Raw genomic sequence first — 27,227 nt, 5'->3', positions numbered from 1 at the left:
TTAATGCAGTCACTAACATGAAAGACAGTTTATTCGCACAGTTCAGTAGCTAGCACACCCTCCAGGTTCTTGGACTACCCTACCTTGGCAGACAGACTCTGTGGTTTGTTGGAGAGGATCTCTGCTGCTTCCCTGCAGCGGGTGGAAAGGTTCAGGATAGCAGCAGCTGCTGCTATGTGGGTGTCTTCACTACATTGACCGTAGCTATAAGAGTTGGCATGGCAAGGGCTCTGTGTGTGGGCGCTAGCACTAGGCAGTCGATTAGAAAATTTCACTGGATTTGAAAAATGCTTTGCTGTTGAAGAGAGATTTGATTAGCAATTTTAAATACGCAATTTCTTTCCATAAAATAGTCTTGTTTCTCAGACTACAATTTCATATAATAAAATATTCAGAGAATACATTTAAAACAATGAATTTCTTACTGACTCTAAAGGTTTACTGTAAAAGTGGCTTCAGAAATATGAATACTTAGTTTTTTTTACCAGAAAAATAAGTATACACATCCATACACGCATCTTTTAACAAAGCATCTGAGACATTTACTCAGAATTTTCTCATTCCTTAGTCAGGCATGGAACACAATGATGTCTAAGGAAAGACTGAACAAGGATTAATGCATTATCAAATTTGATCTGATGACACTGGTAAGAAAATGAACTTGCAAATATATCCTTCTGAAGGCTTCCCCTTGGAGCTCTACTGTGTAAGAAGACAGAACTGACTTGTCCAGTCTTAGCTAAAACAACACTGCTTACCTTACTTAAATGAATAACTGTTATTTATATCGCTTTGTTTGTATGAGTAAAGAGAACAAGATCTGTCTCTTGAATAAACTGTTTTTCTGGAAACTTTCTGTAATTTGAGTCTACCCTTTAGAGAATTAAAAAAAAAAACAAAAAACAAAAAACAAACAAACAAAAAAACAACCCCAAAAATAACCCCAAACCGAAATATCCCCTTCCCTACAACAAAATAGCAAGGAAAAAAAAAAAAAAAAAAAAAAAAAGAAAACCACACAAAAAGAACAAACAATGAATATTCAGAATAAAAGTGGTCTTAGCTGATATCTTCATGCTAGCTGTCATTTGGAATAAGATTCAGTAGACACAAAGAGGTCACTTAAGAACAAAGAGTCAGCAGGTGAACAGAAAAGCACTTTCGTGGACAAAAGTGGCATTTATCATTTTTTGTTTTCTCTTCCATCACCAATACTTAATCCAAAACAGGCAGAAAGAACTGTACTCTCTTTTCTGTATTTTGGAGTTTGAGAAGTCACTAACTGTGGCTGGGAAAAGACAGCATCATGATCTCAGTTCTTAATAAACAATCGTCATCTCTGTAGCTCAGTGTCCCACAAAGTATGCAAAATCCACCTTCTCTGCCTACACCCAGATACACAAGAACATTGCTGCATGTAACAAACAGCTTGCTGCATAAAGATTTCAGCCCCAAGGCTGTGGACGTAGAGCTTTGGCTGACTGTATTTCAATGATAAGACCTACACAAGATATTCAAGACATCTTTCCTCAGTCTCAGAATGCTGTAGAAGAAATAGTTGCTTATGTGCACTGACTGTAGTTGAATGCCATGTTTGGTTTTTCTAAATACTGAGGGCATCTCAATAAAGCAAAACATAAGAGCTTCATGATCCAGCTCTCCTTTTCTCCAGTACAAATGAAACTACCCCTCTGTGAAACTACAGAACAAGAGGGTCTTTTAGCACTTACTATTGCTAATTTCATATTATTTTTAACAAGTAAAAAGGTGCTTTATCTATTAACCACCATAACAGGAAAAAAAAAAAAAAAAAAAAGCAGGCTCTGATGGATACACATTTTGTCAGCAAATCAAGTTTATAAAAGCAGAATCCACAGACTACTAATGATGTGGTTCTGGCTAGCTTCATATTTACATAGGACGTTGAACCAGACTGTAAATCACAGCTTCTTACTGCCAACTTTTATGCATCTGCTCAGCTAAAACACTCACCTGCTCTTTTACTTTCACCTTTCCATTAAAATAATAGCTGTACACTGCAATCTTTGTAAGAACAACAGGCCATAAACTTCAGTCCTGATATACATTATACAGAAATTGCATATGTATGGATTTCATTTGTATAAAAACATTTCAATCATTTTTTCCTTGAGATGAGCCTGTGAAATAGACATGCATCTGTGCAAAGAGACAGCTAATAGGGTGTATTCAATTTTACAAACAAAATTGGAAAACCTGCCACCCAAAAAATTGGCAATGCACATATTTGCTTACATCTGAACAAGCCTATTTTCCAGTCCGTATAAATATCTGCTTTCCATTTGTCATTTTAAATGAGGTATTTATATATATATACGCACACTTATATGCAAAAATGCATGTGTCTACATATACATTATATATGTACATATGTTCAGATACTTGAACAAATAAGCATATTTTATAAATATATAAAAATATTTATAATATATTCTTAGAAGTATTATGTCGTATATATGCATTTTAAACAATTCTGCTTTTATGCTCACCTTACTACAAATGTTCTCCTTCCTTTCTTTAAGTTAGATGAATTTTCCTTTTTTTGTTTTCTTTTACTACTCTTTTTGTCATGCACAATCGGTACTTTAGATCTATTTTCTTCTGCACCCATATATGGTACAATTAAACCGTTTTTTTTTCTCATTTTCCTTGTGGAAAATGAATTGTGTGTTTCTTGAAACTAAGAAGTATTTTATAATGGCCAATTATACAGCACAATCTTGCTGAAGTTTCCCATGCAGGTTGTGAAAATGTGTCTGCAATAAGCAATCACTGTTCACACTGCAGCATCTCATTTCTACAGTGTTACTTCAGCAAATCTGCAAGTGATGTAAGCACTTGATAATGATTTGATGCATTCGATATGTCTGCACTGTGAATATGGTGTAGTACAGAAATATAAGAAATCAAAATGAATTAAATTCAGTCCTGAAAGTAATGCAGCTGAAGCACATGGTCTAGGAGGAGGAGTATGTGTGTGGATGCAGGTAAAAAGTATCTCAAGTTTCTTTTAAAACCTAACTTGAAATTTTATTATGCTGTATGCAATTCATAGCATTCTGTGTTGACATTCTGTGGGACTTCTCATGGTAGCGTACTATCGCAAGAATATAAAAATTTAGCCAAGGAGGAAGCCAACAGATAAGATAAAAATCATTCATTTTTTTAACTTTCCTTCTGACAATTGCTTTTCAAAGACACATCAAAAAAGTAAACCTTATAGTGATCACATTCAGCAATCTAGCAGTCTACATTTAGCAAATAGTGAATATATTTAGCATTTTAGCCATAAGTAGCTTAAGATGTTTCCTATAAAGACTTTTTGAATTCTATAAATTTGAAAGCAGGGGGGGGGGGGGGGGGGGGGGGAAGAAAAAAAAAAAGCCCATTTCCCAAAATATAGTAGAATTTCAAACTTACATTCAAGGAACTGTGGTGTTTTTCGCCCTTGCACTGCAGGTGCTATTGTGCGTTTGCCAAAGACTTGTGCATCAAAGCTGGCATAATCAAAGGGTACTTTCCCAAACTTCTCCTTTTCTTTTGTGAGGGTGGTTCTGGAGGAAGTGACAGGTTGTGAAGTTCTGTAATTGTACTGAGCTACTTCAAGCTGCTTAGTCAAATTTGTGCTGCAGAGAAAAGGAGGAAAAGCATGAGAAAGACAAGAATAGCAAAGCAAGAATATCTTTAAATAATATTTTACTGAAAAGTAGCAGACAGTTGCAACCCAGTATCAGAAAGTGCATTGTTTTCACATGTAACATCTACTGGTAGATACGTACAAGAAAGAAATCCAATTCTGGTGGCTGACCAAGAAGTCAAAGAGTACTTTGTCTTCATATAAGTTCAAAGCTGTATGTGTAAAAATACCTAGTATTCTATAGCAATGCTGCAGGCAATTTACAAAGAGGATACCAATTTACTTCTGTACCACTGGTACCACTGTATTTCCTTTTTTTTTGGATGTAAATTTTTTCTGGATTTTTGTAAGTCACAAATGACTTGTATTCATATGGATCACTATTCTCACTTTACTGTGAATGATTACGGTATAAATTTAATACGAATGATCCAAAATAATTGCTTCTGCTATTTGGGAAGAATGATTTATAGTGTGTTATTCCATGTTATTCCATTTAGTTACCGTTCAGTAAGTACTTGTCTTTAGTAATTTCCTAAGGACTTTTCATATGTAGAGTTAAGGCACGTGCAGTTGGCAGACACATGGACATAATATTCTATAATGGCTCTGAAGGAACCATTAGAGCTGATCATGTCAATAATCCACAAATTAAAGTGTCCCCAAATAGACCTGAATATAATAGGTTGTAACGGTCGTGGTGCCAATGATGTGCAAATTATGCATGTCTGTAGGGTCCATATAACTCTGAACAAAATACAATCACAATAAAAAATGTTTTCTCTTTTTGATGCCATTGTACAAAAAATAAATTAAACTAATTAAATCAATGAACTTAAAGAAACTCATAACATGAATTAATCAACAGTGAGGAAACTGAAAAAGCTCTCAATCCTTTCACATAAGTGGATCAACAAGACAACTTCTTGGGGTCACTGAAAGATACCTCTGAAAAGAATCACAACAAAGTAGCCCCATGCTGCTAGAAGTGCAGAAAGTTCAAAAAGATCTTTAAAAATGTTTCAGTGGACAAAGCGTTGTAACAAAGGAACAGTTCCAGAAAATCATTACCAACATTTCAGCAAAGATAGCAGATTTTGTTTACAGAAGGAAGACATTTGAGAATCGTCCATTAAGATACTTGTGTTGAAGTAAGGTTTAGTAAAAGAAAATGAATTGCTTTTTGAAACATATGTCCGTTGTCTTTAGCGTCAGCCACACTCACAATGACCAGCAGAATGCCACTTGATACAGTCAAGTTATTTACCTTCACAGAGCTTCATTTTGCAAAACTGAAATACCTCTTTAGCAAAAGGGTGAAGGACCTGAGGACTGATAGAGTTTGTACGGAATACTTTGAGCAGACTAGACCATGGTAGGCTCCTACCTGTGAGTTTGATCATGGCACTGCCCTGCTTTTGGAGACTCGAGCTGGTTTTTTTCCTGGGACATTGCCAACTTTTCAGCTGCAGCAATTGGACAACCAGAAAGGCTGTTTAAAAACAAGATGAAGGAAAGAAACAAAAAGAAAGAAATCTTAAAATGAAATTTTAAGTAATAGAAATGTGCTATGGAAACCAATGGCTTCAAACTTCTCTGGGACCCTATGGCAATAGGAGCTGCCCTTTAAAGTCAGATTCGTTTGTTTTTCATCCCTTAGTGCAAAACTGTGAAATCTGCATATTAAAGATATAAATGGAAACTGAATCATGTAGGAATTTTCCAGCATTGAGCTTTAATGTTTTGTGGCTGGCAAGTCACAACAAGATTTTTATTATTTTTATTTTTTTAAATGAACTATTTCTTGGGTATAAACCTCCTAATGATTAGAATGTTAGAAAGTGGATTTGTGGAAAAAAATAGCTGTATGATACATCACATGATACATGTGATGTGCTGCTAAGAAAACCAAGGATTTAAAACAGCTAAACACTGAAAAAAATATTTAATGGTTCCTTATATATTACGTTAGACAATCTAGTGATCACTCTAATTAAGACTTCATGCTATCTTTTTACATCAGAGATAGTGACATAGTATGTTAATCCTTGAGTTTGGTGCCCTTTTACCATAGCCAATTAACCAAAATCAATCATGCAAAAAAAAAAAAAAAAAAAAAAAAAAAAAAAAAAAAAATCCCACAAAAATTCAATTCAGCCAAGATTTTTTTGACTTTTTTTGCGACAAGTTTGATCATTAGATGGACAATATATTCTTCCAGAGGAATGGCGCTCCATAAGAACTACAGTGGCATATTTTGGCTTGCTGCCTGCCAGGAGACATCAGTGCTCATAGGAGCCATGCTGACAACAGTGGCTTCAGCTCTCTGCCTCACCTGCAGCCCAGCTGTGATTCCCCAGCTGCCTGTCTGGAAGGCTTTCCTTAGTTTTACTTTCTCCCTGCAGGCAGAAAGTTAAACAGAGAAGGGTGTTCCAAGCAGGAAGATGAGATTCCTGAAACTAATTAATGGAGTTTGCTTCTACAGAGATTCTAAAGTTTTGCCTGTAAAATTTCATGTTTTGCTGAAGCAGAACATAGTTAATTCCTGCCAAGGACTACTATGTATATAGTACAAAACAAAAAGGCTTTTTTTTTCCCTGGGGGATTTCTAGCTGTAGCATTTATAATATATTTGTTCATTCCAACTTTTTTTTATATGATGGTGTTTCATCATTAGTGCTACAGTGATACCACATTTTGAAAACTCATCTGTGAGGAAGACTAGTGAAATCAACTATCTACAGTGCTGAAGCCATTTTTATATAATTAAATTAAAAACAATTGTTATAAATAATACAGACTAATCTTGCTGTTCATAGGCATTTTGCAGTAGAGTAAATAGCACCCAATTCCAAGGCATGACCACCAGTTTATTCATTAGTACATGTCAGATTTTAAGCAGGCAGCAAATGTTCTGAACTACCTTCTGTGTGTGTTGCGATTGCTGTTGACGTGTCCTCTTCCAGTGCATCCTGGAGTGGGGCACTTTAAAACATTTTCATGCATGGCAAGAACTAAGGAAGAAAAACAATTGGTAACATACATTACTGAATAATATAGATGTTAAAGAACAAGAATATTTCTTTTTTAGACTCAGAAGATTCTCAGTTCTGTCATATTGTGACCTCAAAAGAAGAGAAGCAGCAATGAAGCCAGACCAGTGTCTCTGAGACAGACCATTTGACTGCTACTTAGTTGTAGTGTGTCTATCAACACACAGAACGTTTTTTCCTAGGGACTTCAGAAGGACAAAGGTGGAATTTAGCAGGGATGTTAAGTCATGAAGCCTGTAGCTCTCTGGTTCACACCACTAACACAGTAAATGAAAAAGTGAGGCTATAGAGAACTCCTAAGAACCACAGTTGGCATACTTGTAGCTGAATCCCTTTCTGGCTCAGGAAGGCTTTCCATACCTTCCACCATGTAAAATGATCTGTTCTGAGTATGTCCTTTTGAATCCTGATATCTTCTGATTATCTGCTCTGTTCTGAATCTACTTTTGATCAATTGGTCATCCCCAAGCAGCAATTTACACTCTCAACAGGGATTACAACCTGTTGCATGCACATTTCTTATGTGCTGTGATGTCTACCATCTTTACTAAGAGCAAGACATAAGTCTGTGTCAAACAGGAGGCATCTTCATATATCTTTTCTCATATCTTCATTATCCCTTTAGGAGTACAGTGCATTCAGTCAAATGATTTGTTCTATCAGGTATCCTTTTAATTTACTGTCTTGCATGCTGCTGCAGAAAGCAATCTTACTATCTAGGATGTTTAAACAAATTTTCACATTATATTTTCTGTTATTATGCAACACTTCATTGCATCTCATTGCAGGATTACATACATACACACATACCAGTGTAACAAGATCAGTAAAATTAGAAATAAAGAGAGAAATTCAGGCTAGACTAGCCACACAAAGATTAGCATGATACAGCCTTAGGAGAGGGACTTGCTGTGGACCACTACTGGGATGCATGGACGGAAGTAATCTCATTGAGCTCAGTGGAAGGAAGGGTGCTGGAAACATCTCCGGAAAGTCATGCCCTGGACTCAAAGTTAGTATCAGTGTGAAAACAGCAGCCATGGTGGGTGGTTACAGGAAATGAAATCAAGTTAAAGCTCTGAAGTGGACAGGTAATCTCTGTGCTGTATGCCTTTTGGAAAGGCATGGACAAGCAAGATTCTCAAGATTCATTGCTACTGTATGCAAGTAGGAATGACCAAGAGCTGGATAGCAGCTCCCAGACCTTTTCTGCAATCTCACACAGAAAAAGTGGGTTTCCTTTCCAGCAAGAACACATGCTACCGACAGTAGTAGTCCAGATCCAGTTACTCTGGACTTCAGGGTGATGATACTCACTTTCTAGTGGCACTCTAACTTTGTGAGGACAGCCTGAGAGACTGCGGTGGTGGGGGTACAGCCCAGTCACATGCCCTGTGCCATCACATCCTGGGATGGGACATTTGGTTTCTCTCTTTTCAGGCCTGGGTAAGTCTGCAAAAAAGTCAGATAAGGATTTTGATTGGTTTTTGACTATCTGCACTCAGCTGAGTGCAGGATGATAAAATCTCTCTTGTACTTCAGACACAGTTCCTACACAAAGTTTTATCACAGGTTTAAGTAGTTCCAGCATCTCTTTATGTTATTACACACTATATCCTTAAAGCAGAGGCTCCTCACTCCTGGTAAGCCATTTATTTGGTAAACTATATAGCTTTAGGATTGCAGTGTCATTTATTCCATTCAGAGCTTCAAATAGGACAGAAGCCACAATCCAGTAAGCCAGAGAACTGGCAGCATCAGCCAACTGCAAGATCTATAAAGGAATAAATAAATTAAAAAACAAAAACAAAAAGCACCAAACAGAAACAATCTTTTACTCTGCTAATGTCAGACTGCAGGAAGCTGGGACAACCAAATAAAAGATGAGGTGTGAAACAAACAAACAAAAACAAAAAAGCATTTCAACCAGAAGCCATTCCTTAAATATCGCAGATCTCTAGGCTGTAGGTTCTTTGTTAGGAAACTGAATATGTGCCACTTTACATTTGAGAGGCAAGGCAAGCAGCTCCCTCTGGTACACATGGCAATGCTGCTTTGTGGAATAGCCCACAATGACAGTGAAAGCATGGAGCAGCTGATACCCTTTCAAAGAGGAGGTCTCAGCTCAGCCCCAGAGCTACCGCTCTGCAATAGCCACAGTGCAATCCCAATTTTTGTTTCAAGCACCTAGAACTGTGCAAGAAGCTCTGGTCAAAAAGCCTTTATTTGATTTCCAATGCAGGATCAGAAGTCTGGGCGAGAAAGGAATGTATTCTGGTCCAGAAAATCTCTTGTGAGAAATCTGCAGGAAGTGGCCGCATAAATTGCTGAGGATGGTTTTAGCTCAATCTGTGATTGGCTGCCAACAGCATTCAGCGCTGGGGGAGAAAACAGCTGCAGCCAGCACAGGGAGCAGCCTTCTTCAAGCTGATTTTGTTGGACCGTGAGGTAGGATGTGCTCAGCGGCAGGATTGCGAGACAGCTGAGGGTTAAACTTCCTGGCAAGACTTTAGGTAAAAGACAAAAAATTAAAAACTGGGGAGAAAAGTAAATCGAATGAGCATCAACAGGAGACCACATGCTTTTCAGAATAACTGCAAATGGAAAAAACTGCAGTAGCGGACAGAGAATAAAGAGAGACCCTAAAATATGATTTAATTTTTTCCTTCAGTAATTGGAAAGGTTTATCATTAAAAAGATGGAAAAATGTAAATGTAAGACATGTTCTTCTGATGTGGCATCCAAGAAAGAAAATTAAGAGCTGATGGATTTGATGGTGGATTTTCATCACTAGAAATAAAAACCAGTTATTTATGTGAAAAAAAAAAATAAAAATCTGTGCCTGATGATATATTGACTAAAATCATGCAGTGTTTATACAGCCTGAAGATGGTCTTATTTGTTCCTGTATGAACATAGCCCCTAAGTCCACCTGAAAACTACTAGTAATGACAATATGAGGTAAATCAGAAAGTGCAAAATTTTACCATGCTTACCAGCACTCCTCCTTTCTTTATGTTGCGAGAAACTCACATTGACTCCAATGTGAACCCAAGTGAACAAACTTGGTCTCGGGATAAAAAAAATGTACCTCCAGAATTTCTACATTTATCATAGTCATCTGGACAAATAAAGGTTAATGTAGTTTTGCAAGGAGGTAGACCAACACCTAGCACATACAGCTTATGACATGTTAATGGGAAGACAGAATGAGATGCATGACATGTATTTCCAGCCTGAAAATAATACAGAATACAGCATAGTTGCAAATAGTGAAAAAATATAAGTTATCTTATACACTGAATGTTTTAGTTAACTAAATAACTATAATATCTGCAAATGCCACAACATCATCTACACGGACTCTAAAGTGCCACTCTGAAGAGTTACCCTAAAGTAACTCCAGAAACACAAAATCCATCTGTTTAACAAAAGCAGAAAATGCAGCTATGCTAGGGTGGCTTCACCATATTTGGAAGCCAAAAAGGAAAGATCAAAGGACAGACTAATGTAGAGTTACTTACTACAGCAGAAAATGTGCTTAGAAAATGACATCTTTCAATGTTCTGTGATTACCATTAGTCAAGGATCTTCATGCCAGCCAACCCAGTATACAAATCAAACCTGAATCTTTTAAATCTCCAATTCTAGAAGCCTGATTAGATATAGAATATGGAACAATGGTCCTGCAGTTTTGTAGGATGTCATACAGCACCAGAAACAATAAAGATTTTGGAACTTACTGGTAATTCCACTGATGGTGAATGAGGCAGAAGAGCACACTTGTGCTTTCCTGGCTCAAAAATGCTGGCTATAGTAAAATGTAATGTAGATACGTGAAGTAGGCAGAGCTCAGAAAGCACATGGCTTAGGAATTAGGTGATATGTTTGGAAGAAGCCAATTTTTCACTCTAACCTATCCTTAAGCACTGTTTTAACACCTTCTTTTTGGCTGCTGAAATTCAGGAGGTATGTATTTACACTCTTTGGAGGAGGAGGCAGAGGAGGAGGAGGAGGAGAAGGAGTGTCAGTGCCAGCTACACAGCCCTTTTAGTAGCCATTACTGAACATTTCACATAGCAGTTTGGCAGGAAGCCAAGTACCCAGTGTTTAACCTGGTCAGATGTAAGGCACTAGAGTGAAGGTACATAATTAGCAAAATTACCAGCTAAATTCCAGATTCTTTACTGTTTCTATAAAACCTAGCTCAGAGTTCTCTATCAGTCACAGGATAAATACTTAAGCCAGCAAGAACAGCCAAGAATACTTCCTTACGTTTGTTGCTAAATAGCTGTCTCCCACCAACATCAATAACTTTGGTTTGTCTTCTCTCCCCCGCTAGATGCTCCAGGAGAAACCTATCCAGTTCCTTGTAGGTGCTGTGAAACACATGCCCTTGCTCTGCCTGCAGAGCTATTGCTTCTTCTAGCAAACTCAAGTTCCCTTTTGCTTTGTCCAGTTCAACTGACATTTCTGTGGTTTCTGACAGGCACTCGTTGTCATCTTCTTCACTTTCAGGGAACACATTCTGCATTCTCTTCTCAAAAGAATCTGGGTGAGACTCCTGGGGTGCTCTTAGCTCTGCTTCTGAATCACAAAGTGTTTCACAAGGCTCAAATTCTACCTCCTCCTTCTTAATTTCAGGGACTTCCAAGATGCTAGGTTGATTACACTCTGCAATATATTTCTGAGTTACATGGGGCTTTTCACTAGTTTCTTCTGAAAAATTTGAGGAGCTGTCCCACTCGTTTTCCATCATTTCAGAGTTGCTTTCATTTTCCTCAGATGAACAATATTTTGGGTCAGAAGTAACAGTCTTTTCTTTTCTTTCAGCTGAGTCAATCATGTAACATTCATCAGTGTCATCACTTTCTGTTTTTAAGGATTGAATGCCACTGTCATTTAGATTTTCTGCCACTGCTTGACTGGGTGCATCTTTTGCAATTTTTCCACTGTTCATCAAAGATTTGGCCATGGCATCTTGGTAACTGGTGTAGTTATCTTTTCTTTGACTGGAATTTTCCTGCCCACCTGAATGAAGGGTTTCCTCACATGGTTTTGCAATCTTTTCCTCTGCATAAGAAAATGGCAAGAGAAGAACATGTAAGAAAAGCTTTTTATATCATTTAGAAGAGATATGAAGATATTAAAAATTTTCATTACTTTACTCAAAAGTACCCTTAAATTATTTAATTCACCAGTGCTGTATTTGAAATGACTACTTGTAGCACCAGGACAAGACCTTCTAAAATTGTACATGTCTTATATTATTGTTTCATTATTGCTATTTTTTGCTGTTGGTAAAGAAATATACTGTCTTATAACATATACCTTCACATATATTTGCACAAGTATAATGCACTACAGATATGCACATAAATACTATATAAGCAGAATCTATATCATATACACACAAACATATACAAGCACACACACTTAAAAATTCTTCTAAAATCCATTTTCATTTTCCTTTCATCTAAGATTCCTAAATATTTTCTCAAAATAGACCCTAATTACTTTTTGAGCACCATGAAAGACCTTCAAGGAAAAAAACATCCGCACTTCACTAAGGGCAAGCTCCTGGTCACCATTACAATTGCCACATTAAGTGATAGATCAGGTCATGCAGGCAAACAGAAATGGTTGTTATGTACAGACTCATAAAGGGCTTGTTAAAGACACCACTGAAGTGCATCCTGTCTTTATAAACATCTTTCTTCAGAAGAAAAGCAGCAGGCAGATGGTAACAGAGGCTGCATGTAGGAGAGGTGGACGGTGTGGAAGACAATATGCCTTTTGTATCTCATTTAATTTTTTTATAAACATTTCCTCTGACAAGGACACTCAAAAATACATCTCCATCATCTTCCTTTCTGGTAATTATCTCTCTAAAATCAACACTGGTTTGCCAGGATCAAGTAAATATTGCCATAGTAACTAAAAGCATTTTTGGATGAAGGGAAGAATTTAGTCACAACACTAGCCCCTTCAATAATGCTGATTATAGGGTACATTCTTTTGTTGGGATCTATTCAACATAAACTGAAAAATTTAACATTTTACTTCCTAGAAAGGAAGATGAATAAACAAGCACAGACTATTTCCCAAGATGTGTCTGCTCTCTCCTGAATCAGAAGAACTCCAGGTTTAAATAATAAATTAGGTATAGTCTAAAATGCAAATGAAGTTTCTCTCCATAACACAGTGAGCTATTAAGAGAAAGTGTAAAGGGTTATGATAATTTTAAAGTATTATGAACTACAGAAAACAAATAAAAAGCATTTTCAGTGAATATGTCCAATTCATTGAACTATTCTCTCAATCCACTTAACTACCCACATGTGTACAATAATGATTTATAGACATTATACCTAATTATGCATATTTGGGCTGTGTTACAGTGCCTAACAAAAGCTCTAGAAAGCAACAATTACCTCTGTTGCTTAGCTACATAGTTTAAAATATTCCTATTAAGTGCAGATTATTGTGGAGGGGAAAAGGGGGACAAAAATGCACATGTGCACCACAATGCATTTCACTTTACTGCTGCCAAACTGTTAGCATTTTGGGTCATTTCCAGTTTACATAATTGTTTGGTTCAACTGTTTGTTATATGTTAAAAGAAAATATTGATTAATTCTTATTATTCTTCAGAAAATTGGGCTCATGCAGGGAGAGGTGGCCTTGTGCACTGTGTGTGTGAAGTTGTGTTTTAAAAAAATGTCTGTAATCCTTAGCGTAACTTTTTAGCAGCTGTTCCGGTACCCCACACATTGCAGTATTCTGAATAAAGAAGTCTGTTGTCTTCACATCTCAGCAAGTAAGAACGATCATTTGGCTCTGTTACAAACTTTAGTCAAATGCATTTTATTATTTGCTCTTCTGCCGTTTGGAAAATGAAACATTAACATCAAAATGTCATTTATAAAAGTAAGAAGTTAGTTCTACCCACTATTCAGAAATAAAAATAAAAATAAGAAGGTTTGATAATAGCAGTAGATATTTTCAATTATTATTGTTCTAGATTAAAGATGTAAAGCAATACAAGGCATTGCAACTTCGGTGATGGCTTCTGAAACCATCATGATTGATACTGAAATGAGGAATTTTACAAATGCAATGTTAAAAAATGTGTTGTTTAACTGGTTTTAATGATTCAGATGTCTCAGCTTTGCTTTTCACTCTATAGACTGAATTTCATTTTAAAATAATCAGAACTCAGCTTAGTTTGCAGTGGCCTCAGTGTATGAACTGAAGCATTAACAGGTGAAGCAACAAGAGTGAAAAGTTCACAATAAAATCAGCAATATTACTCTAAGAAATTAAAAGTAAATATCCAATCAATCTTATGTTCTAGCTGAAGTTTTTTCACAGATACTTTAACTAATAAGGTTAATTCAAAAGATATAGATTGCATTATCAATGCCAAAAACAACTGCAAGAAGTGTAATAAGAATCAAGTTACCCTTTTTGAAATCAGTTTGTTTCTCATAACTGAATGACTGTGTGCAAATAAGGTTCTACTAATTTACATCAATGGTCTGGCTCAACACTTGCCCTTTTTTTGAAAAAAAAAAAAAAGTTAAATAAGTTATGTTCATCTGAATATGGCACGTTCTACCTATTTAATCATCAAAATATTTTCCCTTCAGTGAGTTCAGAAACAAGACAGAGTTCTGCACTGATTTAAGCAGAACAAGGATTTGATTAATCTGACCGTTGTCTTCTGTTTGTATGTATATGTAGCTGTCATATGTAGAATATGTGGAAGAGTTATTTACCTCTTCGAAAATTCTATTTAGAGTGAATAAAGATCTAAATTCTTAATCTCATTTCTCTGCTTCCTTCCAAAATATTTTAAAAGTTTGTATAGGAAACTTAGTAATGGGAGCGGAAAGTAAATTACCTTTAAACATCTGTAGTAACAAACAACCAAGCAGAATACAAGTTCATTCTGTATTCTGTTTTCATAGTAGCTGTGATTACTAATTTCCCAGTGCCAGATCCCTTTCTTTTTATCTTGATGGTTGCCATCTAATGATGACTCTTCCCTTTAAAACAATGCAGCATATACTCCACTGATTTCTCACTTCCCTGATTATCAACTTGTGCAGTATTATTTAAACAGATATGCAACAGTCAATTTAGATTGATGTTAATTGTTCATCTTGAATATATATATAAATATATTAGAAAGAAACAGACAAAGAAAAACTATAGCTATATATTTCTGTATCCCCACACTCTTGTATATTTTGCAGCAGACACCTTGCAGAAGTTTCAATAAATTGTCAGACACATCTGACTTAGAAGAGTTTAAATAACAAGTATAAAAGTGCTGACTATAATAATTGTGTTAATCAGAACACACGTAGCCATCACACGCATGAAATTGCTTTGCTAAATGCTAAAGTCAACAACATTTTGCTAAGCATTTTTTTTTCCCCTAAGAGCTCTATATATTCCAATGAAAATCTGCTCTTCATAAATGTGTTTTTATCTGTGGTGGGCTTAACCTTGTTCTTTGACAGACCTAGTGGAGAAGCAGATGCTGCTCCATATCTGACCTGCTGTAGTAGTTGTCTCTCTGTGTGACCTACAAAGCATTTACTAGACCCCAGGAGGAGTTTGTACAAAATAATTGAATGGTTGAAGCTAGATAGAAATGCACTATTCCAACTCCATTACAAGCCAAAAGCGTTCTGCATCCTTTTTGAAAACAGTGTTTCATAGCTCCCCTTCTGTGGAATTCAGGTTTGAGTGGAGCCTTATTACATGATTACCTGGAATTGAATTGCTATCGAGGACACCAATATTCTCCTGTAAATCCGTCCTGTCTTCATTTTCCTCTTTGCATTCCAGGCTGGGACTGTAGTGGCGAGGCTTCATTAGCAGAGACTTCCTTTTGTTGACAGGAACACCTGAAATCTGTTCTTCAGCTTTTCTCTTAGCCATGGAGCATTTGTAGGCACTGCAATGATTAATGGGTAATGACAGGGAAAAAAAGTGAGAGAAGTGAGGGATAAACTGGTTAAAAAACTACAATCATCATTTCACGTATACGGGAGAGGACTGACACAATATCAATTCACCTGCAACGGCAACAAGTTGTGTTTAGCGGAGAACATAAGCTAAAATTAAATTTCCACGTTTTCAGGATCCTGACAAATTTACTATTTTTTTTGAGTGCTGCCAAAATCTCTTCGGGGGAAGGGGAATGAAGAGGAAGACAAAACTAAAAGACCGATAACTCAACATGCTTGATCTTAAGTAATCATATGTTAATCCAAGCTCTGCTGTAGAATAAATACACCCAGGAAAGGATGAACAAAGATGTAGGCTGGGCTGATAATCCAGAAAAAACAACTAATGGGAAAAAATATACCACCAGTTATACTACAATATACTTTAGCCCCACTGTCTTTATACTAGAAGTACATTTACTTGTGTATTTTGTGTTGTTCCCCACCATCCTTAAATTACAAAACCTACAGTCAGCAGTCCCTCTTTGTTCATACCAGTGTTAACCACAGAGGTCTTATTCATTCATTTTTTGATAACTGGTTGACATTCAAGTTTAAGATAAGCATGTTATTTTGTGACTCAATGTTCAATTTTATTATCTTTGATATTAACTAAAAATGTTCACACAGAATTCAGGTGGAAAAGTATAATAAATTTTATACTTTTAATGTCTAATTTTGTTTTTGGATTTGTACATCAGATGCAGTCATCAGACCCCATTCAGACTGGGCAATGCTTCCTTCTTAAATACAGTTCTCCATATCTTCCTGTATTAAAAGAATTGCAGAAGTGTCTTGGAATGCACCAACATGCCAATTTCTTGTTATATCCAAGTCTGTAGATTGTGTCTTCTTAGGTATATTTGTTGCTGCATTGAGCATCATTTAGAACAAACTTCCTTGTCATCTCTATAGGTAGAAACATGGCAAACCTGTTTATTATAAAGCCATGTTGGGGAAAAAAGGAGATTTTGACCCAAAAATGTATTGTGTATGACTAAAAAATATAACGCACATTAGATACAGTCATGTTTTTCATTCCTTCTTTTTGAGCCAGATCTTTCCACATACTCATATAAGCTGAAAAACTAACCACATATCTTGAATTCAATTTTAGTCATCACATGCAGTTCAACAACAGAACACACTTGAAAGACAGTGCATATTCAGAATATTTTTCAGTATTGGTCTTTCAATACTAGTTCTGAGCACTGGTTTCATTTCATTAACTTATGCCAGAAGTGCCTGGTTTAGGATCTTCTCAGGTCTTTGTAAAGACTCTGGAAAGAGGTTCCAACAGAGGGCTATTCATCCCCTTAAGAACTAGTTATTTGGCATAAATTGTGCAAACCACCCCCTGGAAAAAGCCTTGTCTAAATACTTTACTTTTGCATGACTGACTGAGAAGAAATGACTGACTTTTAATGAGGAAGATTATTAGCAGATTTGATATATTTCTTTCATCTCCTACAAGACCTGCCAGTTAATTTGCTTCTAGAGAAATTTAATAAAGCTTTGTCCACCATAAACCTGATCTGTATGGTGTGTAGGTGTTGTATTTGCAGTACCTCAATAAAGAGGCTCAAACCTTCAAATCACTCTTTAAAATAACTTTTTTCGATATTGTGCAGTTTTATTTTTCTCCTATACATAGTATTCTGAGAAATTTATGCTGTATGAATAATAGTATTCATATTATGTCTTTCAGCATTGACAAAAATAACTATATGAATCTGTGTAATCCACTCAATGATTTCTCAACCCTAGGCACCCCCAGGGTGCATTACAAATCTACAAGATGCTCTTAGGTGCTAGATTTTGCATTTGGCTCACTGACTTAGCTGCAAGATTTGCAAAAAAAAAAAAAAAAAAAATTTTTTTTTTTTTTAAATCCATGTGTGCAGAGAACTCCTATTGGTTAAACATATTACAAGCTTTACAGCATAAATCAATCCTTCCAAGGTATCTTATGTGCACTAAATTGGCTCAGGTTCTGATTGTTTTGGATGAAAGCATATGACTAACTTCAGCATTTTGTTTAAAAAATACCCATTTTTGGCTAAGCACCTTTTTGGCAACTCATCATTGCAAACATGAAGGACGTGGAAATACGATGATCTGCAGTTTGAGGGAATGTTACAATTCTACCATATGCACCTCAAACACAGCAGATATTCATGATCTTCTGAAAGCTAAACTGCTGTGGGCATTAGCATTACTGGACATTAACTACTATCTGAGGTTGAATATACTAAGACTTCTCAGTTATTTCTCTTTTTAAGACTAGAGGATAACATGAATACCATGTTAAAGGTCAGAATCACAACAGAGTTTAAGTGTCCCTTTAGAAAAGGTGGCCGTATAACAGACATCAGACATGGATGCAGTACAGATGAACATGCATAATTAGTTTCTAAAAAAGTACAATCAAATGTTTCTTAATGAATATTTGTGAATGACAGTACCATTCATGCTGGTTCAGGCAAAATGAATAAATGACAAATGTTTGAATACCCTTCACACACAATTGCTTTATTAACCAAAATCTTTGCTAAGTTTGCCTTTGAATCTCCTTCATTTATTTGTCAAGCTTCAAATTTATCTCCAGTAGCTACTGTAACAGTATTTGGGACAATATGGATTTTCAGTGTTTAATTCCCCTTTGACAAAGCTGCAGCTGTTTCTTACAGAAGTATAATTAATAGATTTTTAGAACAGAAGATCCAATCAGTTCATCTAATATACTGTCCTCTTTAACACAGGTCACAGAACTTCATATAACTCCTCAGCATTAATCCTGTAACTTGTCTGACTGTTGTGCATCTTCCAGTCAAGGTAAGGAAAAACATAATCAGAATGTAAGGTGATTGCTGTATTCTTCCTCACTACTACAGTACTTTTCTAGGAACTTAATGTCAGCTGTCAATCTATTGGTGTTTCACCATGAAAAACAGCCAAACTCAAACACTTGCAGATCACAGACGAGATGAGCCCTAGAGTGCTGCTGCCACCTGCCAATGTAGTCCTGCTTTGAAAAACAAGCACAAGGATCCCACTTGACAGTAACTATAACAGTCTAGCAGGAGCAGCAGCAGCTTGTTTAAGGTTACTCATGGGCCTCCACAGTTCCCTATGTGTTCTTTTGGATGGCAATGGAGCAAGTTTCTGAAGCAAAAGTAACTTAAAGACCTGTTTTGATCAAACTTTTTTTTCAATTTTTCTCTCACTATTTACTTCAGTAAATCAAAAATTTCTTCACCACTGTCAGAACCAAAAGCCTACAGGTCTGCCTGGAAAACAATCTGTCATATTAGCAAGTTTCCTGTTATCTTGTTCTTATCATATCTGTCTCTGTACATGAACAGCCACTCACTCAGATTTCCTCCACAGTTCCTATAAATTAAAATAAGTGACTACATAAGACAGAATCATAGAATCAAGGTTGCAAAAGATCTATGAGATCACCCAGTCCAACCATCCACATATCACCAATATTTCTCACTAAACCATGTCCCCCAACACCTCCATGGTTGATGACTCCACCACCTCCCTGGGCAGCCGATCCCAGTGCCCCTCTTTCAGAAAAATAGTATTTCCTAACATCCAGCCTGAATCTGCCCAGGTGCAGCTTGAGGCCATTCCCTCTAATCCTATCACTAGTTACACTAGAGAAGAGGCTGACCCCCAGCTCACTACAACCTCCCTTCAAATAGCTGTAGAAAGTAATAAGGTCTCCCTTGAGCCTCCTCTTCTCTATACTGAACAATCTCAGTTCCCTCAATCATGCCTCGTAAGACTTGTGCTCCAGACCCCTTACCACCTTAGTTGCTCTTCTCTGGACACACTTCAGGGCGTCACATTCTTTCCTGCAGTGAGGGGCCCAAAACAAAACATGGTACTGGAGTTATGGCCTCACCAGTGTTGAGTACAGAGGGACAATTACTTCCCTGCCCCTGCTAGCAAAACTATTTCTGATGCAAGATTCAACCTTACTTAAAATGATTTCTGATACCATTCATTCTGATTACAGGAGTGTATGGGAACTGCTGAGTCACGGCCTGAACCTCTGATTAATCACCTGAGGTGAGCCATGAGTCAGCCAGAGGAGCACAGGTGAAGGCAATTCACCTGTGCTGCCGGAAGGGGTGGAGCCTGGCTGCACCCCTCCTGGACCTATTTAAGAGCTGGCTACCAGAGGGGAAGGATCTCTTCTGGAGATCCCTCTCTTTTGGTATCTTCTAGTGAGCTCAACCCAAGGGTAAGCTCTTCCACTTACTCTCTTTTGTGATCCTTGTTTGCTTTGCCTTACTCTTTTGATTATATTGCGATTATAACATCTTGATATCTATTGATTATACACAATTATATTGTGATTATAACATCTTGGTTATACAAGGAGGATAAAAAAATAATTGTTTTTTTCTTTCCTAGGAAGTGCAAATTACTTTCCATAGACTAAGAAGAGGTTTTTGAACTCCAGAAGAACATACTCTTGCTTTTGGTGGTGACTCGTCATACTTCCATTTTAAATGGAATCTACTAGTTTGCAATAGGCAGTTTAAAGATCTACTACTTACCAGAACTTCCCTTTTCTTACATCACAATGCTTAAAAGTGAAAATGAGAATAAAACCAGGAAGACAACTTCACAAGTGGTAGCTTTTTCAATTACTTACACATGATTTGTTTATTACTTCATAATGGACACTGAATTTAACTAATTCACATAAAATAATATATTTGTGCATTTGTAATATTCATGGCATGTTTATGTTATATCTGTCTTTAAAAGTTTCCATTTCTCTCTTTTCCTTCTGTGCATTCACACATACAAACACACACATGAGAACAGATTTGTCATACCGTAGTTTTTCAAATGGTAAACCTATAATTTAGCTTCTCTATTACTCATCTCATAAATTCAACGTCTAATAGTTTTGTTGCTATTTATCAATGGCTTGCTTGTTGTCATGGAACACTGATTCAGCTGTCAAGGTTATTTGGTAATCTGAGGCTCATAAACCAGGGGAAGTTCTTTTTGTTCTTGTGCTCAAAGTCAATGCACACTTCTTCCCCAAATTAAATGTACTACTATTTTTTGAATAATAAATAATTTTAGCACTTTTATAATGAAGAGTTTTTTTAATGTTTTTTTTTTTTTTTAGTCATTGGTTGAGCTACGAAAAATAATCTTGTCAGCTACAGTATGATCCAAAAGGTTAATATCTAAGACATATTATCTACTTGCATGTAGTGAGACAGACACTGGTAATATAGACATACAGTGGTGCATTGGTTTGCATTCACAAAGCAATGCTTAAGAAGAGAGAGCACTCCTCACAGTCTATAGTTTTTCCTAATACTGAAAACTGTCTAATTGTCATGTCCATCTTTTTTTTGTAAACAGTTCATCTAAGCAGTGTGTATGCCAAACCTTTACCCTGACCTTTTGTAGCCAGCAAAGATTTTTGTCATCAGTATGTTGTCAAGATTTCCAACCTCTGGGGATGTTTTTCTTTTTTATTATTCAAAGCAGCCTGCAGGCTGGTAAAGCATGGCAACAGACATAAGAATTGCTACAGTGGATAAAACAGGGGTACATTTAGCTTGATAACTGGTGTCTACTACTGTCTATAATGGATGTCATGTAAAATAATAAGAACAGAACACACCTCTTCTCATGTACGCTCCTTAGCATAAGGACAAAAAATATCTGTCTTTGAATATCAAGGAATTTTCATGTATTGTCTAATACTATTTAAGGATTTGTATTTAAGGATTGCTCTTTGTGTATTTTGCACAAGAGTAGTTAATGGAACATTTTAGTTTGTGGAGAAAACAACTGAATTCTTAATTTGAGTTACCTTTTGACTGATAGCTATGTCACAAAGGTAAATATTAAACTATTGGATTTCAATTAAAGGATATATGCTCTTCTGATCTGTCTTTTTTTAATTTAATTTCACACAAGCAGAAAAAGGAGAAGGTTAGCCTAACTGTTCCTTAATTAGATTGTGACTAGAGATATTTTTGGCTTCTTTAGGGCTTGATCAAGTTTGTCCACAGATTTGCAGGTGTCCCATTACTCTCTATCAAATACTACTTATTTCTTAAAAGTGAGAAAAGTTGATATTCTAGGATTCAGGAACACATTACTCAAAGCTGAACCTATAGCTTACAATTTTCTGTCATAGTTGGATTTTCTTCTAAGAATTTGAAAACTGTGGAAGTACTGAAAAGGAATAGAAATCCTTAATGTCCCTACCTTAGTCCTTTTCTACATCTTCTAGCAACCTAAGAAATAGATGAGTTGGATTCTAACTGCCTAGTGGCTCCCAAGGGATTAGGCTACAGCTATATGTCACTAATCCCTCAAATTCAAACAAAAAATCCTGAGCTCCACATAAGCTGATGATAATCAGGAGAAATGACTAGTACTGGGTACAGGAAGGGGATGATCATATGTTGATTGAAATGACGTTGAGGTAATTGTTTACAGCAACTAAGAATGCTAGAGGTTCCTGAAAGGATATGAAATATTGGACTCAAAAGAAACACAACATAGGTTGTCTCATCACTGCAACTAAAAACTCAAATACTGTAAATTACAGCATCTTCAGATAGACATTAGTGGTTGAGGAGGAAGGTGGAAAGTGACTATAATCCAATTATCTTCTTTGTTTTCAGATTAAGTCAGTCAGATTTATGTTCTGTTTCCTTAAGTAATCCTCATTGTTTGCAGAGACTGCATGTAAATTTTATAGCCTAGTTGGAGTGAGTGTTAATATTCTTAGTTCAGGTTGCTCTAAAAGTGAGCAGAGGCATAAAGACAATTAAGACACTGTCTCATCATAGTCAGAAGTTGGAGTTCACAAAAAGTCTAAAAAGCCACACCATCAGTCAAGTCCGCTTAAACTATTAATTATACAAAGGCTAGGATGTTGTTCTCAGTACCATGAAATTACTGACCATTAAAGAATCCACATATTCTGACGGCATACGAAGACAAATCCTAAACTTAGGAAACTAGATAGAGCATACTTTTAAGTGACAAAAGTTACTCTCAGATTTTACAAGTAGGGAGAGAACATAATTTTCTAATGGAATAAAATAAATTGCATCAATTTTGATGGAATACAAAAGGTTTGAATCCTTGGAAAAATAATAATTAAATAGTAATTCAATTTACAGTATTCCACTCTAATATCAGTACAGGTGCCAGGTAGTTAACTAAGAAAAGGTCAATCAAATGACATTAAAAATGATTCTTCTAATTGAGTAAGAACCTCTAGATTAATCACTTATTATCATATGTTTATTTATAAGTTTACTTATTAAGGAATATACTCATTTGACATTTTTCATCAGTGAGACTGACAGCTCAAGAGTAACGAATTTGCACTATCTCAGAACTCTTCAAGCCAAATTCTTAGGAAGATCATCACAGAATCATTTTGGTTGGAAGGAACCTCAAGAATCATCAAGTTCCAACTCCTCTGCCACAGATACGATTGCATACCTTTAGAGCAAGCACTAAACGAGATGTCCCAGGGCCCCATCCAACCTGTCTTTACACAACTCTAGGGACAGGGAATCCACAACCTCTCTGGGCAGCCTGTTCCAGCACCTTACCACTTTCTGAGTCAAAAAATTCCCCTTGACATCTAACCTAAATCTCCTCTGCTTAGTTTAAAAGCATTCCTCTTTGTCTTATTACCAACCTCCTGTGTAGAAAGTTGATTTCTCTCATGTTTATAAATTCTCTTTAAATACTGGAAGCTTGAAATGATGTCTCCCTGTACCTGGTCTGTTTTATGTATTACATACATTCTCAAAATTTATACAGCATTGCATTCTGATGTTTCATGCTAAAACATACTTCCCATTTACAAATGTTATTCTACTCTGGAGGACATGATAGTAAACTTAACCGATATTTTGTGTGTCATTGAATTGCTCACTGAATAGTAGAATGTGCTGGAATACAGGTTGTATGAGAAGATCATTCTACCTACCTACAAAAATAAAAGAAATACTTGTGAATTTTGAGACATGAAAAAATCGCACATGAGCAGAAACAACTGCTTACTTTACAAGTTAGAGGTGGCAACATATTGTCTGGCTGAAGAACTTCAAGGAGTAAAAAACGTGCAAAAATGTGAAAACTGTAATCAATGGATGAACTACGAGACACAGTGTATCACCAGAAAAAAACTGCACATGAGAATTCCTGAAAAATCTTTTGGAATTCATCAGATAAGAGTAGTTTCCTTTCATCAATATTTTTAAACAAAAATAGGAAGAGATCAAACTAATAAACTAGCTTGTCATTTAGATCTGGTGAACTGATGTCACAGAAGTGATGATAAAAAGTCAGAACACGACAAAGATAACTAAAGAAAATAGAAATGTTTCTTGTTTTTCATTATAACACGACACAAAAATGCATTTCACCTCTTTCTGTCTCTAACAAAGCCATAGAAACCAAAACATTTAACCTACAAGCTGTATCTATGAAAGGTACATGGCTTGTTCCTATGCACTGAAGCAATCATTCCAGGGTTAAAAGGTATTCCACAAATAGAAAAGGTAACTACCATACATGGACAATGATCTTTTTCTCAAATGTCAGAGCTGTGAAAAGTTCAGTCCAGAGCCAGGCCAAGATGAAAGGAAAGCACATGAGGTATAGATGAGAAGAAAGATAAAAGGAGAATTGTGAACACTAATATGAGCAAAATTATCTCAGTAACTTTAAGATATTAAAGTGTGTGCCTGCATACACAAATTAAAGATTTAGCTAGGAAAAAAAAGTAACAGGACGAGACAGATAATAAAGTGGAGAAAATTTTGTATCATAAGTAAAAGCCGGGGGGAGGATGATATTGAAAGATGTATTTTATTTTGAAAAGACATATAAGAAAAGTAAAAGAGTTGCCACAGCCTTGTTGGTAAAAGAGGATTTATTAGCCCCCATGAAAAGAGACTGGGGAGAAATGGCTAATCGTGTTGAGTCATTATATACTGAGCTTGGAGATGTTTCAGACAGTAAACTAAACGTTATAGGCCACCTGACCAAAAAGAACAACTGAACTGTGAAATGACTGAGCAAATAAAATGATACATGTTAAGAGTGGAGTGATGGTAAGTCAGCAACAACATAGGAAAAAACAGGTAGTTATGGTGAAGTCTAATCATGTGATACCAGAGGCTAAAACACAAGGTTTTCAAGCTGCAATAGGTAAATTTTGATTAGAATAAGAACTTAAAATGTAATTATCATGCTGAAGAAATTGTATTTTTTTCTTTAAATCTATCTCTCTCTTTTTAAACTACAGTTTGCCATTTCAGTATGGTTCTTTCCCCAGAAAAGACAACTCAGAGGACAGCACAGATTCTAATTCTCTTTTCTGAGTTTCCTGTTCCAGTTTAAAAGCTTGTGGGCTCATAACGATATTCATGCATAGATACTGTTACTTAAATATGTCATGAAATTAGCAGCTACTTTAAAGTTTTATTCTAATGCTCATAGTTCAAGAATTCTACATAGCTAGAGACAGATTTGGATGCTTTAACAACAGATAAGTTATGTTTATTAAAAGACAGTTTGGAGAAAACCTATTTTTTATTTACTGGAACTCAGGAAATTCCTAAACTCAGTGATCTGAATGTGTGCCCAAGAGCTTGGCCAAATCAGTCTTTCTACCCCCTTTTTTAGTCAGTCACTCAGTCTGTCTCTGCTCACTAGGTCAATAATACATTCTTGGACCCAAGCCAGGAATGCAGCTTGGAACGGATTAAGTTCATAGTCAGAACTACAGATCATCCATACAATCTCTGGATGCATAAAGCCTTACATGTGACAAGCCTTACATATGGTCAGCCTGCTAGCTGCCATAAATTTGTAAATAAAAACCATGCAAATTCCTTCAGTTAGGTTAGAGAAGATGTAAGAGAGGATAAGACTTTTTTTTTTTTTCCTTTTCTTTTGACAACAGACAATGGGATCCTAAGTAATTCATTGTCAGAAACTGTTTTAACATAAAAGGATGCTGGCTTTATTCTTTACCTTCCTTTGCTGTCTTTTGCCTGCATGTAGTCTGTTTTGTCTCTGTTTTTATTGTCTGAATCCACCCTTATCATCAGTTAAACAGAGCAATGCAGCTAGTAGTAATATTTAACTCATAGAATCACTCAGGTTGGAAAAGACTTTAAGGATCATCGAGTCCAAACTCATGATTGATATATGTGAGGCAGAAATTTGTGTCTGACATTTCATTCTCTATATGGCTTGTGGTCATTCACAGAGAATGGATCTGCCATAAGAAGCAACAACCATCTGGGGCCATAATGTTCTGATACATTCTGTCACTCAACAGAAAGCACTAAGGCATACAAAACTTGAAATTCCAGCACGTGATTAGAAGGATGATATTTACTATGTGCTGATGAACATTGAAATTTTGATGGTGTAGAGAATGCCTCCAGGAATACATTAAATAACAAATTTTTTAGTTCAAAGCAAGGAACATCACAGAATCACAGAATCACAGAATCACAGAATCACAGAATCACAGAATCACAGAATCACAGAATCACAGAATCACAGAATCACAGAATCACAGAATCACAGAATCACAGAATCACAGAATCACAGAATCACAGAATCACAGAATCACAGAATCACAGAATCACAGAATCACAGAATCACAGAATCGGTTGGGTTGGAAGGTACCTTGAAGACATTAGTTCCCACAACCCTGTCTTAAGTAGGGTTGCCACCCACTGGATGAGGCTGCCCAGGACCCCATCCAGCCTGGTCACTTAACCCAGCAAAAAATTCTCAGGAAAAAAAAAAAAAAAAAAAAAAAAAGAGAAAACAAAACCAAAAAAACCCAAAAACCAGCAAATAACAACCTGCCAGCCTAGCAGCCACAGTTAAAGAGGTGCAGATTTGCCACATGTGGAAAAAGTAACAATTAAAAAAAAAAATAAAAAAAATTTAAGCTAATTACACACTGTAGCTTTTATATAAAATTGAGACTTTAAGGAGAAAAACAGTAGAACCATACCCAAATGAAAAGTCATGTTAATGCAGGAAAAGACATTGATACTACAAGTGCTGGCTAGAAATGTACGTGATAGACATTAGAAGAAAATGTGAAATGTAAATTTTAAATAAATACAGAGAAAAAGATAGAGGTCACAGTGTATAAATCAAAAGGTTTTAATAGCTGCATGACTTAGGCAAATGATCCATTGTAGTGAGCAACTCCAACTATTGGTATATCAAAGAAAATGTAAGATATAGTTCCTATTTCAGCTACGTTAATGGTTATTGAGAGCTGTTCACTAAATAGTCACGTAAAATAACTGTCAATTTTAGGATTACCTGTAAAATGTTAAAGTCATTACTTGTGCTCATTCAGAACCAAACCCTTTCATTTCTCTTCACTGAAACAAGGGTTATATTTTT

The 27,227-nt window shown here is 36.1% G+C and overlaps 1 protein-coding gene across 5 annotated transcripts in view; it reads right to left on the bottom strand.

The window, feature by feature from the left end:
* Window positions 1-27,227, bottom strand: part of ST18 (ST18 C2H2C-type zinc finger transcription factor) — a 177,376-nt gene that overhangs the window by 33,494 nt on the left and 116,655 nt on the right. For all 5 annotated transcript variants that reach the window (XM_048940560.1, XM_048940565.1, XM_048940562.1 and 2 more), the window contains 7 exons: window positions 15,513-15,700; window positions 11,005-11,802; window positions 8,047-8,181; window positions 6,600-6,690; window positions 5,064-5,168; window positions 3,460-3,665; window positions 84-295 (listed from right to left, as the gene is read on the bottom strand). In XM_048940560.1, the coding sequence (XP_048796517.1) occupies window positions 84-295; window positions 3,460-3,665; window positions 5,064-5,168; window positions 6,600-6,690; window positions 8,047-8,181; window positions 11,005-11,802; window positions 15,513-15,700 (1,735 nt within the window). The remainder of the gene's footprint in view (window positions 1-83; window positions 296-3,459; window positions 3,666-5,063; window positions 5,169-6,599; window positions 6,691-8,046; window positions 8,182-11,004; window positions 11,803-15,512; window positions 15,701-27,227) is intronic.

This window comes from Lagopus muta, chromosome 3 (genome assembly GCF_023343835.1).
Source record: "Lagopus muta isolate bLagMut1 chromosome 3, bLagMut1 primary, whole genome shotgun sequence".
In the NCBI taxonomy this organism is placed as follows: domain Eukaryota; kingdom Metazoa; phylum Chordata; class Aves; order Galliformes; family Phasianidae; genus Lagopus; species Lagopus muta.
This window is presented reverse-complemented; position numbering and strand designations above follow the sequence as displayed.